This window comes from Branchiostoma belcheri, unplaced genomic scaffold (assembly GCF_001625305.1).
Source record: "Branchiostoma belcheri isolate BF01 breed outbred unplaced genomic scaffold, Haploidv18h27 scaffold92, whole genome shotgun sequence".
Classification (NCBI taxonomy): Eukaryota; Metazoa; Chordata; class Leptocardii; order Amphioxiformes; family Branchiostomatidae; genus Branchiostoma; species Branchiostoma belcheri.
In genome coordinates this window covers 801,342-817,861 of record NW_017804598.1, presented here as the reverse complement: position 1 = coordinate 817,861, position 16,520 = coordinate 801,342, and the positions used below count along the sequence as shown (strand labels likewise).

The 16,520-nt window shown below is 43.2% G+C and overlaps 3 protein-coding genes across 3 annotated transcripts in view; 1 reads left to right on the top strand and 2 right to left on the bottom strand.

Annotated features, from left to right (window-relative positions):
* LOC109488145 (delta(14)-sterol reductase-like) overlaps positions 1-4,409 on the top strand; it is a 10,241-nt gene extending 5,832 nt beyond the window's left edge. Inside the window, exons 6-12 of the mRNA XM_019792304.1 lie at positions 7-101; positions 487-590; positions 773-892; positions 1,296-1,467; positions 1,799-1,879; positions 2,986-3,111; positions 3,296-4,409. Of these exons, the coding sequence (XP_019647863.1) occupies positions 7-101; positions 487-590; positions 773-892; positions 1,296-1,467; positions 1,799-1,879; positions 2,986-3,111; positions 3,296-3,456 (859 nt within the window). The 3' untranslated portion in view covers positions 3,457-4,409. The remainder of the gene's footprint in view (positions 1-6; positions 102-486; positions 591-772; positions 893-1,295; positions 1,468-1,798; positions 1,880-2,985; positions 3,112-3,295) is intronic.
* Positions 4,410-5,712: 1,303 nt separating this feature from the next.
* On the bottom strand, positions 5,713-6,861 carry LOC109488144 (dnaJ homolog subfamily B member 9-like). Its single transcript, XM_019792303.1, has 2 exons — positions 6,212-6,861; positions 5,713-5,873 (listed from the first exon to the last, which is right to left on the bottom strand). Exons 1-2 carry the CDS (start codon positions 6,680-6,682, stop codon positions 5,808-5,810), a joined length of 537 nt encoding a protein of 178 aa, XP_019647862.1. The 5' UTR covers positions 6,683-6,861; the 3' UTR covers positions 5,713-5,807.
* Positions 6,862-8,405: 1,544 nt separating this feature from the next.
* On the bottom strand, positions 8,406-14,446 carry LOC109488249 (SET and MYND domain-containing protein 5-like). Its single transcript, XM_019792458.1, has 6 exons — positions 13,564-14,446; positions 12,689-12,849; positions 11,306-11,542; positions 10,194-10,356; positions 9,616-9,788; positions 8,406-9,349 (listed from the first exon to the last, which is right to left on the bottom strand). Exons 1-6 carry the CDS (start codon positions 14,060-14,062, stop codon positions 8,705-8,707), a joined length of 1,878 nt encoding a protein of 625 aa, XP_019648017.1. The 5' UTR covers positions 14,063-14,446; the 3' UTR covers positions 8,406-8,704.
* Between the last annotated feature and the right edge of the window lie 2,074 nt (positions 14,447-16,520).

Genomic DNA, 16,520 nt, shown 5'->3' with positions numbered 1-16,520 from the left:
GGCCAGCACAGCCATTGCCTTCTCCTTCATCATGAGTGTGCTTCTGTACATCAAGGCCAGGAGGGCTCCCAAGGCAGCCCTGTCCCCTGTGGGCAACTCAGGTGGGTACAGATATTCTCAAACACTTCAGGTTTATAGTCTGTTATTCCTAGTCTATCAGGGTATAGACATGCTTTGTACGCGGATGCTGAGGCTTGATGGCAGCCTACCGTTTGCCTCTGTCTTGTGCATTCACCACATTGAGGTTGAGGTACATAGAGTATATTGGATATCCTTCAGAAGAGTTATATGGTCTATTCATCTCTTCTTTATGTCATTGTATCAATAATGGTTATAGAGATCGTTATTCAAGCACTAAATATTACTGATTTGCAATCTCTGTGCTTGATTAACTTTTAATCAGATAACAGTATAAGGTATGGTTTAGTATTTTCTGTCACCATATCATCATGATTTTGACCACATTCTGTCACCTCATCATTTCAGGTAATGTGATCTATGACTTCTTCATCGGTCATGAGCTGAATCCTCGCATCGGCAGCTTCGACCTGAAGTACTTCTGTGAACTCAGGCCTGGACTCATTGGATGGGTAAGCCAAACTTGGACAGTTTTTGAGGCAAAAAGTTGTGTCCCATAAACCCATATATTAAAGGATTTTACTATCTTTGTGCAATAGAATTTTCATGTATCAAATAGTAACCAATCATGTATCAAATGAATAACATCTGAATGTCAGCCTGCGAATTTCAACCTCTCTTCTGTCTACTGCAGGTGATCATCAACCTGTGCCTGTGTGGGAAGTACTGTGTAGATCACGGCCAGCTGTCCACCGCGCTGACCTGTGTCACGCTGTTCCAGGCCCTGTACGTGGCAGACGCTCTTTGGTTTGAGGTGAGTTTTTTTTGTGCTTGTCTAAACTGTGAGAGTAAGCCTTGTAAAACAAATGTTTTTCAATGTTTGTAGAAGAATTTCTTTCCAAATGTCCTTGTGTGTCCTCATCAGTACTAGTGTTAGCACACCCCTTAGAGAGTGGATTAGCTGAGAAACCTAGTGTGTGTCATTCTGCTGTACAGTGAGGAAGTGCCGTACCCAAGGGCACAACATCGTGCATGTCGGGGGTTTGAACCTGGGAGCTCTTGGTTCTGACCCAGCCATTCTGACCGTTATGTCCTGCAATGACACTTGAAATGTTTGTATTTTTTTATGATTATTTCATAATGTTAATGCTCTACAATCCTTCAATGTGAGTAATTGAATATTGACACCAATCGTTGTTTGTATGTTCACACCACAGGATGCCATTTTGACGACCAGTGACATCACAACTGAAGGGTTTGGGTTCATGCTGGCGTTCGGTGACCTTGCCTGGGTGCCCTTCACCTACTCCCTGCAGGCCCGCTACCTGGTCGACCACCCCGAACACGACCTCACCAACGTGCAGGCTGCTCTCATCGTGCTCCTCAACAGTAGGTTTCCTACATGATTCATGTTTTAATTAGTTTAAATTCTTGGGTGAATTATTTTCCTACTTTAATCCAGTTGTAGCCTCTGTTAACAATTGTACACAGCCCCTGTGCCATCCGATTTGCTACTCGCCTCCTTATGATCACTGGCCAGAAAAATATTCATAGGGAGTATGTACTTGTAGTTGTAATCCAAGTAATTATGATTGTTGACTACAATGTTTTATAATGAAGCAAATTGTGGAACAATTTCATGATAGTAATGTCTCAGTCTTCACCAGTAGTTGATGAAATTTTTCAATACTGATTCAGCCTCTGTCTTTGATTTTTGTAGTGCTTGGATTCTGGATCTTCAGAGCATCCAACTCTCAGAAGAACGCCTTCAGACGAAACCCCTATGACCCCAAACTTCAGCGTAAGTAAAAGCACAATAGTCCTTTGTTTGAAACGCTGCACTTGATCCTATTTCACTCCAAATACAAAAAGTGTATGTTGTATCTGGGTACTGTTAGTTTTAGAATGATGAAGCTTGCTGTTATTGTAATTGGGATAGTACATGTTTTGTCTATATTAGCTATCTGCTTGAGAGAATGTGTTAATTCTTGTTCTGCAGAGGGAGGTTAGAGCTGTGTATGCCTACTAACCCACTTCACTTCTCATCTAGTGTCTGCCTCTGGGTTTGACTCACCAACAGATAACAACAGCTCCTTCACAACCTCCCCGCAAAGGATCTTGGGAGATATGTCCATGACCTTGTCCTCTGACTCTCTCACGGACGTGAGCTCCCTGTCCGACCTTGGGAACCTGTCCCTCGGCAGCATGTGTGCCAACCCCCCGTCTGTCTTGCACAACGACACCACTCTCAGTGACAGCTTCTCAGATGAAGAAGACATGGTCTCTCCCGACGTGGGTTTTGTTAGGTCTGGAAATAGTACCCTTCAGGAAATCAGCTCTCTGTACAGCCTCTCTAATAATGGTAGGAGGTTTGTTTCTCTCCTAGGAACTGGTAGCTGGCAGTGGTGAAGGGAAGCATGCTTAGCAAGGTCCCTGCATGCTGCATCCAACTACACTTCTAACTCATTTCATCCCCACATTAGCCTGCTGAAGCTGCATGGCCCCAATGCCCTCTAACAACTAACTATAAAATCACCATGCGGTCCTAGTCTCGATGTCTACTCAGAATGGCTAATGCAATCATATTTACTGACTCATTGTTATGTAAGAGTCAACTCTGTCTCTAGCAACCACTCAAATGGTCTTATTAGTAGACAGATGGCCCCTATATGTTTGATGCTCACTCAGGTCGATGTGAAAAATGATCGAAGGGACTTCGAAAAAAATGGCCACAATGTCAGGTGGTCCTTGTCTTATGCAGAGTTGGTTACTAGTACAGGTTTTACTGTATTTTAGATACTTCTAGATCCGTACAATAACTGTACTACTCTATTCTAACATTGTCTTTGAAGTTATAGAAGAATTTTGACCCTTTCTTCTAAAATGTGCATATACCTTTGTGTGCAGGCCTGGAGAGCATCCCTACCAATGTGACCAACAAGAGCCTGCTGGTGTCTGGATGGTGGGGCCTGGTTCGCCACCCCAACTACCTGGGAGATCTCATCATGGCCCTGGCCTGGTGTCTGACCTGTGGTAGGTTTGTGTTTTGTGGCTGTCTAATGTGATCATAGCTCTCGACCAATCAGGAACCTTTCTCTCAACAGTACAGGTGTTGTGTTTTGTGGAGAGCACTAACTTTTAATCAAAAGTACATACATATGCTTGATTGTATTTGTTGATGTGATTAAAAATGCAAAATCCTTTTTTTTTTGTACAGGTTTCAACCACATCGTCCCCTACTTTTACGTCATCTACTTCACCATCCTGCTCATCCATCGAGAGAGGCGCGACCACCTCGTGTGCCAGAAGAAGTACGGCGCAGCCTGGGACAAGTACTGCGAGCGTGTCAAGTACCGCATCTTCCCCTACATCTACTAAACAGCCCGCATGGACTTCATTATCTTCAAAAAAATGTCTGTGTTATGACGCTACTGTATATAAGCCGATCTGTGGTAGACTGAAGTGCCTTGATATGGTTGGACTGTAGATGTTGAAGTATTTTTGTTTGACAGTAGTTTAGGAGAATACTACAGCACTCCCGCTGTCTTTCATTCAAGATTAAACGTCTTCGTTTGTGTCATTCCAATAATAAGGCTATTTAACGATTTTTTGTTATCATGTCTTTGTGAGATTTTGTACTTAATATGGGTCAAAGGTTTCATGAATCAAAACAATTTAATAAGACTTTTCCAAAGAAAGGTTTATGAAATATTATTGCTCAGGAACTTTTGGGACAGGAAAGTACGTATAACAGGCTCATCTTCGAAAAAAATGTTCTGTAAATAAATATGTAATGCTCGTTCAATATTTGAAGAATTGTGACTTTCGTGTTTTAACTTTAATGTTATTTTTATTTGTGATTTAAACTGGTGATATTTGGTGTGTGTATAGTATTGCTAAGTATAACTGTTTGTTTCCAACATTGCTTCTCAACATTTTAGATAGTTGTTTTGTTAGGGTTGTAGGATTGTCTCTAACAATGGGAAATACTAATATTAAGAATGGACAAGTAATTGCTGAATATTGGCAATGTATAAGAGGTATTTTTATACAGTAATCTATGGGTATGGACGCATATCTTCAATGTGAGAAATGCTACTTAATGAGTGAGACAAAATAGAAATGTACGGTGTGTTTTAAAACATGGTAAATTTTATCTCATGGCAGCTATGACACTGCCAGCTCTGTCTTTTGAAGCTGCCATATCATTGCAAATTGACAGGTGGCACTTCTATCTGTAATTACTGCTATTTAGTCAGTGTCTTGCTTGGCCATCAAGATTAAGCGTCCATGTTGGTAACAAGTACCAAACATTACCCACTACATGTTTTCTTAAACTTTTTTGTTAAAAGTCATGCAAACAAATTGCTGAATTCAGAAGCTGGCCGAAAGGCTGGAAAATTTTTGTCACTACTTTGTAAAAGAGCCAAGGACATGTTTTTGCTGTACGTATCACAAGGTTGTGCCTGCTAATGTGATATTTTTGGTAACAAGAGAAAAGACATGTATAGCCTGAAACTTGGCCCTTTTAGGGTTGGTCTCTGACTCAAATTTCAGTGTCGGTTCTTTGATAGAGAAAACCTGAAACGTACAGTTTTGTGTGACAATAAAGAACAATAAAAGGTAGGAGCCCCTAGATATTGTTTTATTGGACTTTACTAGATATTGGACTTCACATGACTGTTGTCCACAAGACTGGTTTATATGCTAAGAGTACCTACCATTTATTTTATCTATCCATCCACTACTGAGATGAACTAACAATATGTTATTGTATGGTGCATGAACTATACTTGGTGCTCTGATAAGGGATGAAATCGTACCCCTGTAAGACTTTGTGTGGTTTGTTTTTGAATAAATTCTGTGCGAACAAGAAGTCAGACTCAATCTTCAGTCTAAATAAGAATTAGTACAGGGAAGACATTGATGCAAAAACTGTATAGTATGGCTGGCAGTTTCAACCAGGAAACTTTAATGATCTAGAACATTTAAGTTGGTGTCAAAAGACAGTATGCATATGTATATGTATAAGAATGTATTATAGTGCAAAATATTCATGAACTACAGACAAACAATGGAGAGGGACCTGCAAACAGTAAGTATGAACTGGAAGGATGTAGAGAGACTGACCACAGACTAGACTGCTCTGGCTGACTCGTTTTTTGGATGACATGGGAGCTCCTAAGTAAGTAACCTAAGTAATATTCGTGTGAATTTGCTAAGTTTGTTTCAATGCCCTTTCTAATTATGTTTATAGTCATTGCTCCGACAAAGCAGACGGCATTTCTCTATATATAGTCTGCATGAAAATCAATATTTACGAACAGCTTAAAACATGCGTAAAGTTAAAAGTTATGTTTCTTCATTCTAATGTAAAATGGAACCTTTACGCTTAAAGATAGGATTTTCATAACTAATTGTCACACCTAAGTATGTATGGTGATACACCTGTTTTCAAGGAAGATCTAATATGTTGGTGCTTGTTTAATATAGTCATCTACCGTAAGGTTACGTTCTATTCACGTTGTTTACCTTTACTAAGTGTGTCGCGTATGAAGGTCCTCCTGTCTTTGGTCTGTTGCCTGTTGTGTCCCGTCGGAAGTCTTGAGGTGGGAACAAACCCCTTAACGTCAGGTACGTCTGTTCCTTTCCTTGACTTTTCCCGCCCATGATTATTGTGCATGTAAAATTTCCTCTCATGCATGCGACTTGCTCCTCCAGGAAAATCGTCACTGCCCTGTTTTTTGCCTGGTGGCTTGAACGTCCAATCTGCCCCGTGCTTTCCTTGCTTGTTTTCATATGCATTTCTCCTGGTAAAAGGAGACGCGTTATCGTTATGATATTTTTTGCTAAACGTCCGTGGTCCAGTGGTGAAATGTAGTATGCTCTCCATGTTCGGTCTCGCATTTTCGTTCAACTTTTTCTGGTGGGGAAAGATGGGTTGTTCGTGATTTGGGCTTCCGTTTGCCTCCTCGCTGTACATTTGTCGAAAATAGGTTCTTGCCCTTTCTCTACCAGGGTACTCTTCACCCATTTTGTTGTATTTTTCACGGTTTTCCTTCCTTCGGGTGGGTAAATGCCATGGTTCATTGAAGCGAAAAGGAAAGTCAGCATCCTTCGGGCTGAAAATGACGAAAGGCCGCGAGTTGGGCCCCCATGGTCCGTTGGCCTTTTTGGCGAATTTGAACAGCATCAAGAGCTCGGCGATGATTTCTTCGATTTGAATGTCAAACTGCCTTTTTCTGAATCTTTGACTCTCAGATGAAGCCTGGCCTTCGCGTTTGAACTTCTCCACTCCGCTGTGACCATCTTTGTCGTACACCGCCCGCAGTTGCTCGTCGGTAAGTACTTCGTACGCTTCGACGATCTCTGTAAACCGGGCCTCGGCTCCCGGATCCTTGTTTTTATCCGGGTGGTGCTCGGCTGCCAGTCGCCTGAAGGCCCGCTTGATGTCTGCGGATTTTGCGTTACGAGGAACACCCAAGACTTCGTAGTGATCTAGATCTTGCTTATCGGCTGTGCAGACTGCAATAATAAAAGCACTGTGCCATGCTGCCAACAAGACAATCCAATATGGAGAATACGGTCGCATGCTGTTCCACATGTGCGTTCTAACTTCTAGTGAAGTTCATCGTCATCAGGTCAGCTCGTATTTGCAAACATAACAAGGTTCGCCACACACCGTTCAGAGTTTGTCAGCAAACAGTATTTCAAACACGCTCATTTGAAAAATGGTTGTGGAAATATCCGCCCGTTGGCTGAATGAACAGTTCCATAGTGCTATTCTCAGTGCTGAAGTGAAGTGCTTGAAGTCACCTATTCATAACTGTCTCTATGGATACCAATAAACAGCGTGTTGAAGTACGGCTTTTCTCTGTCCGGGTAACTGGTATCTTCTAAATTGGTATGTTTCCCGCGTAGGGAATTTTTGTTTCTTTTTCTCTGCAGAAAGCGCATAATGGATGTAATAATGAAGGGCGAAGAAAGCACCAAACATGCGATGATCTAGAATCCAGATCTCCCGTTTTAAAACAATGTGCCTGGTACTTCAATGAAATTGAAATGGACAAGAAATTAGTGAATACGTTTGATTTAATGCAAAAGCTTTAACACACTATTTGTCTTCGTCAGAAGGACTATGAAATTGTCTCGCCGGAGTGTGGGGAACTGCGGATTTTGCGATATAACTCTGGAAGGCATCATTCGACGTCCATGATTTTTGGCAGGCAGATTACCGCTGTTGAGGCCGAAGTCAAGTACAAGTTTCGGCTTCGTGGGGGGTCCGTGCGTCACGTTAGTGCACCTTTTGTGTTTGTGGCTTGTTAGCAAGATAACTCAAGTATTTGTAAAATGTTGATTATAATTCTTGGTGTGGTGCTTACTATTGTCGGGACCAAGGTTAAGTTCGTTACTGAGCTTCGTGGGGGGTTTCGTTGTGACTACAGGGGGCATTTTGTTAATTTTTCTTGTGAGCAGGATAACTTTTGTATGTGTGGATGGAAGTTAACGAAATGTGATAGGCATGTTACTGTCGTGGTCTCCAAGATTGAGTTCTAAGATGAGAGTCGTGGAGGTCGTTATGTCCCCGTAATAGGACCTTTTGTGTTTAGAAACCCCCCACCTACATCTGCTTGGAGACAGCCGACAGCTGGATATAGCCGGGGAACCCCATAATGGGATGGGATCAAATGACGTTACATTGAGGGATTGTACTATAACTTCAGCAGGGGGAGGATAGGTTGGACATATGTCAGGTTATTTTTTACGGCCACACCAAGTAATTGCTATGGATGACGTCCACTGGAGACCTTAAATCTAATTACCTTAAATTTAAGGCAAGCGCGCAATAAAAACGCGAAGGGCCGAAAAGCGATATGCCTAGATTTGGAATAAACTAACTGTAGAAGTACAAATGTTAGGACACAAAGAACACAAGAAACAAGTCTTCTATTGTCATAAAGACAAATTAACAAAACAGCAGTAGTCACCCTGTTCTGATTCTTTCCTTTATAACATCTTCTCTTATTATATTTTGCGGCGCTGTCGTGACACTTTCAACACAGTAAGAATTTCTTGAACGTTTTTTTCCAGTAAAGCCACACCGACTTAATTTTATGGATGACATCCTCTGAAGACCCCCAAACTAGTGCGCGCGGGCGAAAAAAAAATAAAAATCCGGCCAAAAATAAAAATGAAAAGAGCGAAGAATACGCATGTTAATTTCTCTAGAACGATGTACCTCTGACGAAGACATGAGATCTCCGACCTCTAGTTGAGAATAATTTATACATTTTACGTACATTTTGTATTCTACGGAGCATACAAAAAGTTTTCTCCATTATGAAATCTAAGTGGTCAGGAAGGTGAAACAAAATGACTGAGCACACAGAACATGGTACAACACACAATGAATTGTTTTTATTTTTGTTCTTTCACATCTTTGAAAATCAATTTAATGTCAAACTCCATCTCCGTTCAACTTTTCCAATAGAACATCTACGCTTATGGTATACGTTCACTGCAACTCGGACGTAAGACCTTGGCATTTTCACCAACCTAAACTTCGGCAGTGCTTAAAATCTGTTTCCCCTTCCGAAAAGCAACACACGCCCTGATTTTACTGGCCCTAAGTGCTTGGCCAGGCCTTACAGATCTTCTTATGCCCTGCCTTCCACGCCACCTTCTGACATTTGGGAGTACAGTACCAGGCCCGGTGGCAGCGGCTACAGACGGAGAAGGGTTCGTCTTTGGGCGCCTTCTTCTCGCACTGTGTACAGATGCTGCAGTCGTCCCCCTCAAACTTACACCTCTCGCACTCGCACCAGAAGTGGTAGGCGCGGTAGAGCCAAGCGCGGCGCTGGGGGCGCTGCATGGACGTGTCGATGTACGTGGTGTACAGCTCCCCGCCTTTCTTGATGCCCTGCTTGGCCCGGATGACCACCCCGGGCTTCCCGTCCACCATCCCGTCCATCACATCCACGTTCTTGTCGCAGGAGTGGTTCAGGCTGGACTGCAGGGCGTACAGGCCGCCGAACGTCACGTCCTTTGGCTCCCCCCGCATCTCCTGCGCCACCCGCCGGTGGTTCTCCCCCGGACGGGACGTGCGGTGGAACTCCGCCACGAACTCGTGCCAGGTGACGCAGGGCGGCCCGAACGACTGGACGTTACACGCCACCTGGTAGTAGCGCCTCTCGAACTCCAGCTCGTCGATCTTGTACTTGATCTCGGTGTTCTGGAAAATCGCTTGCATGATCTTCAGCATCTTAGGAATCTGGGAGAAAGACAAACATACCGCCACATATTGAGCTACGATCATACAGTGAACAGCATACACATGTGTAGGCTTGAAAATAGACTAATCATAAACTTTGCAAATAGTTAACGGATATAGTAGCCACTCTATTGGTCGAAACGATAATTGCCATTCTCTCATTGGTCAAAGAGTTAACTTATTGTGATAGGCAGTCAGGATCGGCCTATTGGTTGGTTGGTTGAAAACCGATCGTACAACACGACAGAGACAAACATCCTCCCCACCTGTTTGACGAAACCAGACACACCGAAGCCGAGGAAGCGGCGGTACGGCTCCTTGGCGCGGGCCCAGTCGTCTTTAGTAGGTTCCCCCTTCACGCCCAGCTCCTTCACACGGGTCAGGATGTTCGCCCAGATACGCGCCATGATCATCGGGCTGAACATGGAGTTCCACATCCCTGTGGGGCAGACAGATCATGACAATGGCAACAAACGAGGACTAGTTCATTGATAGGTGTTTTGTACAAATCTCTACATTTTCTACAGTTTGATTTGCGATTGTTTGCTACACGGAACTTGTACTTGGCATTGTGGTATGAATGGATGCCTGCATACATAAGATTCTGACATCATGAAGATTCTTGCATTGTAAATCACGATTTTTTTGCGGTACTTTAATATTCGCGGGTTTCCTGGTCACTTCTGTACTGCACACTTATCTTTACCGTGAAAAAAAAAATTTTTCCAACTTCCTTTTTGCTGCACGAAACGTTACCGGTGTACGTACAATCCGCTTTTCTCAGACCGCGAACTTTTGGTACGGCGAACATAAAGAGGTATTTTCCTCTCAGAAAGTTGCTTACCTTTCTCCTGCGTGGTCCCCTTGGCGCAGAAGTCGTACAGTTTGGCGGCCGGCGGGTTGATGGAGGGACAGAGGTGGCAGTGGTGCTGCCTCCAGGCGTGAGTCCGGCACTCCAGACTGCAGTACTTCTCACGCTTACAGTGGGGGCACGGGTACGACGTCACCTGTAGCACGGTACAGGACAGACATTTACAGCCGTGAGAGTATCGTTTGTGGTGTACCCCTTTCCTTGGATGGTAGCCATCACTAGTTTAGTCCCCGGTTGGTCCTGTAGATAGCCTGGATGCTAGACTTGTATGGGCCACCAGTCAGAGTTTAACTGAGGAGCCTCCATTGTAAAATTGCATTGGTTGGGGACATGCGAACTTGTCTGTATACTTGCCCTTGCGTCAGTCTGACACCCAGGCTATCATATCTAATGTTATGGCCTCAAATGACCTCTCAAATTATTCAAGCTAGAATAAAATAAATAGGAGCTAAAATCTTTTCTCTATAGTGCACGTGATTCTGTGGCACATGTTTCTACCAGAATGAAGAAGACATCATGCTGGTACTTAGTATGTGCACTTGTCTGTGGCACACGTCTTTACCAGGATGAGAACTGACGACGTTCATACTGGCACTTTAGATGTGCATTTCCCAAGAGTTCTGTTAAAATCAGGTGAGTTAGGTTAGGATCGAACCTACGACCTTGTTATTCGCAGGCGTCATTTCTACCAACTGAGCCATGCTAGCTGCTGTATCTACATGCTGTACTTAGGGTACCATGCTGTACCATTATGTTTTAGTGCACGGGTATTTCATTGCAGATGGCGTCTGACTTACATAGGTCCAATCAATTGCATACTAGTATACAAATACATACACAAAGGATAATTGCAAGTACAAGTAACTTGAAACAAGAAAATAATATTGACAAATACAATGTTATTGAGAACCTGTTCCTACAGCGTACTGAATACTACATTCTAAAATATACTTCAAGCTAGATTTGTTGGGTTTGACTTCTTCTTTTGAGGCAGTGGAAGACGAATTGGCCCTCTTCTTCTACAATCTGAAGTTTCTATGATTTTAATAGTAGAATTTTTTCATGCTCAGGACTGACACACCCACCTTCGGCCAGGCCTTCTTGATGATAGCCTTCTGAGCCTTGTTCATCTTCCTGAACGTGTCCAGTCCGAAGTAGTCCTCGGCGGTGAGGAGGGAGACGGCGCAGTGGCTGCAGGCGGGGTGCGCCCGGGCGGAGTCGTCCGTCTGCGCGGAGATGACGGGAGTGTCCCGGAACAGCTCCTGCCCCTCCTCCACGTCCTCACTACAGAACACCGCGCGGCCGTACTTCGTGAACCTCACCTGGAGACGTTGTTAAGGGTACATTATGTAACATATTTACAGCAAAAATGTCTTAATTCAGGAAACATTCGTGTGATAGTAATTAACTTCCACTTTTAAACATATTTGTTTAATTTTCTCACATTTCTGACATTTATGGTTGGCGCTAAAACAGCCCGCACGAGAAGCACATGTACAGTTTGTGGCACCACCACCAAAGATCAGAATGTAAACAAAGATGGGTGACAGCTGTGTTTCAAACTTTTAAATACACACGTAAGGTGTCACATTTTGGCACCTCTACTCTACTCCCTGAATTGCACTTATTTGCAATGGAGCACTAGGGTTGATTCAACTTTAGAATCAAAGAAATGACCAAAAATTTACTTTTGTACCATCCTAATGATACAAAACCTTTAAATGAATACTTGAGAGTTTACTTGACATGTGTAAGTAAGTTCATTGTTAACATTGCTGTGCGTAGAATATGTAAATATGAAAGTGTTTTGCAGCTTTGTGATGAAATGTTAAAATGGAATTCTGACAAAAGATAGGACTCTCACTCCTACAAGTTATGCAATGTAAGTGGAGAAGAACATCAATTTAAATAGATTTATTTGGAGGCCATTTTGTATATCCTGAACGATTGTCACGTAACCAACGGATTCAGAATAGTGGAGTTGCCCAATTGGCTGCGTGGTAAATAAGGGCCTAATTTGCCTAATCAATTAAAAAATGCAATGATTCCTTAGCTACAGTGGTAAATGATGTGAAGTTCATACGTACGATACGTGTAATTTAGTTAAAGGTGAACATCACTTAAAAAATTATGTAAATGCGGATTATGTAAATGCGGAGTTTATTTACTTAATTAATGATGAAATGTTGAAATGGATTGGCACCCTGTCAAAGGAAATGATTTATGTCACACGCATTATGTAAAATTATGTAATTTCAGTATAGACGGCCATCAATTAAAATAGATAGTGATTAATCACAACCTTGTTTTCATTACAAATGAGACAAAATATAAAATCTAGCTGCATATAATTTATGGAGGAATGGGATCTCCGTTGTCTTTTTGTGTGTATGCTTTTATAACCATGTTATTATGTAAATAACAAGGTCTCTTGAAGTAGACTAAAGAAAACGATTCGCGCGGTTTACCTGCACAGACGTGCCCTCGGTCAGAGGGTCATAGAAGCGGTGGATGCGGGTCTGCTGGAACAGCAGAAGAGCCTCGTAGTCGTTGCCCTCGGTCAGCCGGCTGGCACGTCGGAGCCACACCTCGGACAGCACGTACTGTCCCAGACTGGACAGCACCCTCCCTGGATAGTGAGGCAAATATTTCATTTAGCGCTTTTTGCACATACAGTATTTTTCTCATCGTTTACATGTACAAATCCTAGTTTTGTTTATGCGTTCCCGTTGGCATATTTTGCCACATGTGCTGATTTATTGTTTAGTGCTGTCGTTCATATAAGCAAGTGTGCGGCACCACTATATATTGGATTGTATAAAGAAATTGCTAGAAGAAGAAATACATGTATGACTAAAAAATGGTCAAACAGAGACATACGAAACCCCTTGTGCGACACCAGCCTATCGCGAACATTTTTCCGCGAAGTTTGTGTTGACATTTGGCCCTGTCGCTTACAGCGGTTGACGCAGGTGTCATGTTCATTAAAGCAGAGAAATGCCCATGATTGACGTGCACAGAGCGGGGATAGAGCCACGGGACATAAAGTTATGTTTCCACTTCTGTCAGCACGTGGCATTGGCTTTATGGCCTTAACAATGGCCTTGGGTGAGAAGAAAATATGTTCAAGTTCGCTTGCTGTGACCCACTTATGGAGACTCCTGTTGGGCAAGGATTAAACTACGGACGATTTCTAAAAAGCATTCCTTGGGCCTTAGACAGATACTGACAGCTAAAAATAAGCTCCAACACTATAAATGTAATATCGATTCAAGAAGATCTGAAAAGGAAATTCTAAAAAAATTCCCAAACATGACTTCTATTAGTATGAACTGTAGTTCACCTCCAATTTTCCACATAGCGACGGGCCTGATGTCCTTGTGCACACTGATGCAGTCCCGGAAGGCCTCTCGGTAGTTCTTCATGGTGAAGTTAGCCTGCGCGCGGAGGGCCCAGTAATCCAGCACGCCCGGGTCCAGCTCCAGCGCCAGGGTGAAGTGTTCCAGCGCCTTCTCGTGACTTCCCGTGTCCCGGAGTACTTGCGCCACCTCGGCCTCCATGGCTGCGGCGGTGGGATCCCGCTCCCGCTCCATCATCCAGGCGGGGTCCGTGTAGCTGTGCTCCTGCAGCCATGCCTCCTCCTCCTCCGCCTTCTCGGCGTCCCCCGGGTAAGGGTCCTGACTGCACAGGCGGAGAGCGTTAAACTCGGCGTTGTCGTCTTGTCCGGCGCTCTCCAGTTCACTCTTGAATTTCTCCAGCAGTTCGGACATCGACATGGTCTCCTCTGCACTCTTCCCTCCTTTCTTGACGTCGCCGTTAGACATCTTAGTTTCCGTTGCCATGTTCTCCCCTTCAACTTGTTAGACAATATACAGGCAACACGTGTTACACAGGAAGAACAGAGAGCGGATTTGACCAGTGCTGTTACAACGCCGGGCGACCGGGAAAATGCCGTCTCTGACACAGGCCAGGCAGCGCAGATAGCTGAGGATATTTTTAGGGAGAGGCGTGTCTATATGTGGCACACAGGCCGCGACATACGCAGCTGCCAGGGAAGATCGTGTAACACGAATCGCAAGGACCGTTAACAGTAGTCGTGTCAATCAAACGAGCAAGTATGAAGACGTGAACTTGGGTCATGTTACGGAACTCGGCATCATACATACATACATACATACATACATACATACATACATACATACATACATACATACATACATACATACATACATACATACATACATACATACATACATACAAACATACATACATACACACAAAGTTACAAAATGTCTAATGAGACTCCAGTTAGAGTAGAAAGGGAATAAACTTTAAACTTTATAAATGTTTGTCACGTTTACTGCTGTGTCCCGCGAATTCTTGAATTATACTTGCAGACTGAATGTAATTGTAGGGTTCAATGCCTTTCGCCTTTTTTTCTGTTCAAACCATATACCAATGGTATTTGAATCAGCGAGAAGCTGTTGCGCTTAGATCAGTCTTTGCTATATCCTTGCCTTGCTATATCATTTGTGGACTGGTGTCCAGATGTTTTATTACATATGCAAGCGAACGAACAGTTGAGTAACCTTAAGAGACTCTCTCTCTCTCTCTCCGGATGGCAGATTGTCGCTATTTGTGGTATTTAGGTAGTTTAAGGGATGCTTAACATAATTAAATTACCATTATGCAAATCAGGATCTAATTTACATGATTAATAAAATTCTATGAGTCTGCTGCGTTTCATATTAGGACAGTTCAAACTAGTGACATATGTAATTAAAAGGACGAGGGACATTGGGAGATATTACTTATGTAAATTGTGGTTCAATTTGCATAATTAATGAGAAAATGCTATAATTCCATACTCTTGGTAAACGGCGAAAATTTAATACTTGTGGCATTTGTCAAGTGGAGTCAAGTGAACATGAACATCATAAAAAACATAACGTTTTTCCAGTCAGGAACTCATTTGCATTATTTATGGTAAATGTTAGAATAGCTTCTTTGATTTATATGATTTTTTTTTAAAATTTGGTATCAGGGTTAACGTTTAAAGGGTCGTGTGGTGTAGCGGCAGAATGCGCGACTCGGAACCTAGAGGTCCCGGGTTCGAGTCCTGACATGCCACCGATCTTGTGACCTAAAAGCCTCCAACAAACGTGTCATCATCCTGAAATCATCACCGAATATCAACGTTAATGTGCTGAAGAGTAGTCTGATGCAGGAAATCTGGTGAATTTGGACAAGTAAAGCTGAAACCAGCCGTCGAGAAGACCCCCATAGTTACGACTGAAAAGGACGTGAAGTTCGATCAGTCCCCCAGTGAGCGATTTCACCGCAGCGGGCTCCTTTACCGGAGCCCCCGCCGGTAAGTGTCATTGAGACCTCTGTATTCACTGCCATCTACAATTATTGTCCATATAGTTTACTTTATTTGGACGTTGGCTGCCGCGATCTGATCTTTGTTTCAGACCCACCACCCACCCCAAATTACGTGACGGAGACGTCCAGGTGCAGCAAATAACAAGACTAATCTCGTCATCACGCAGGTGGGATCGTTCCCTCTTACATTCACTCCTAATCATGCCAAACACACGCAACCAAAAAGGGCAAACCGACGATGATGTGGTTACTGTTAAAGAAATGAAAGAAATGCTTGAACAAAACAAACAGCATTATGAAGACCTTCTAAAACGACAGGAATCCATATTTCAAAATTTCACTCAGATGCTAATGGAATCCTCCAACAAACGGATCGACTCGTTGGTGAGAGAAGTACAGGAACTAAAGACCTCCCTTCAATTCTCACAAGCTGAAATTGATTCACTTAAAGCGTCAGACAAAGATTCGAAAAAGAACCCAACACCATCAGTAGAATCAGAGATGGCCAAAAAGGTTGATTACCTTGAGAATCAAAGCCGACGAAACAACATCATCATCGATGGTATTGAAGGTAGATAGTAACAGTGAATCCTGGGCTGACACCGAGGTTAAGGTTCGGGACATAATCACAAAGAACCTAAAGCTGGAAGCGAAAGACATCGAGATTGAGAGGGCACACCGGAATGGTGCATTCAATAAGAATAACCCCCGACCGAGGCCAGTTGTTGTAAAACTGCTAAGGTACAAGGACAAACAGCTTATCCTAAACAAAGCAAGATCTCATCTAAAGAACACGCACATGTACATTAATGAAGACTTCTCCGATGCAGTTAGAAAGAAGCGAGCAGAACTTCTCCCTGAGCTGAGAGCCGCTAGGAGTCGTGGAGAGTATGCGGTACTGAGCTATGACAGATT

Bases quoted from the DNA above. Each gene is read 5' to 3' on its own strand.
- LOC109488144 (XM_019792303.1), bottom strand. From the start codon at position 6,682: ATGTGGAACAGCATGCGACCGTATTCTCCATATTGGATTGTCTTGTTG. The intron at 5,874-6,211 runs GTCATTTTCAGC...AAATGCATATGA, and splicing joins GGCCCAACTCGCGGCCTTTC to AAACAAGCAAGGAAAGCACG.
- LOC109488249 (XM_019792458.1), bottom strand. From the start codon at position 14,062: ATGGCAACGGAAACTAAGATGTCTAACGGCGACGTCAAGAAAGGAGGG. The intron at 10,357-11,305 runs GTGGGTGTGTCA...ACCGTGCTACAG, and splicing joins TCAAGAAGGCCTGGCCGAAG to GTGACGTCGTACCCGTGCCC. The intron at 9,789-10,193 runs GTAAGCAACTTT...TCTGCCCCACAG, and splicing joins GGGGACCACGCAGGAGAAAG to GGATGTGGAACTCCATGTTC.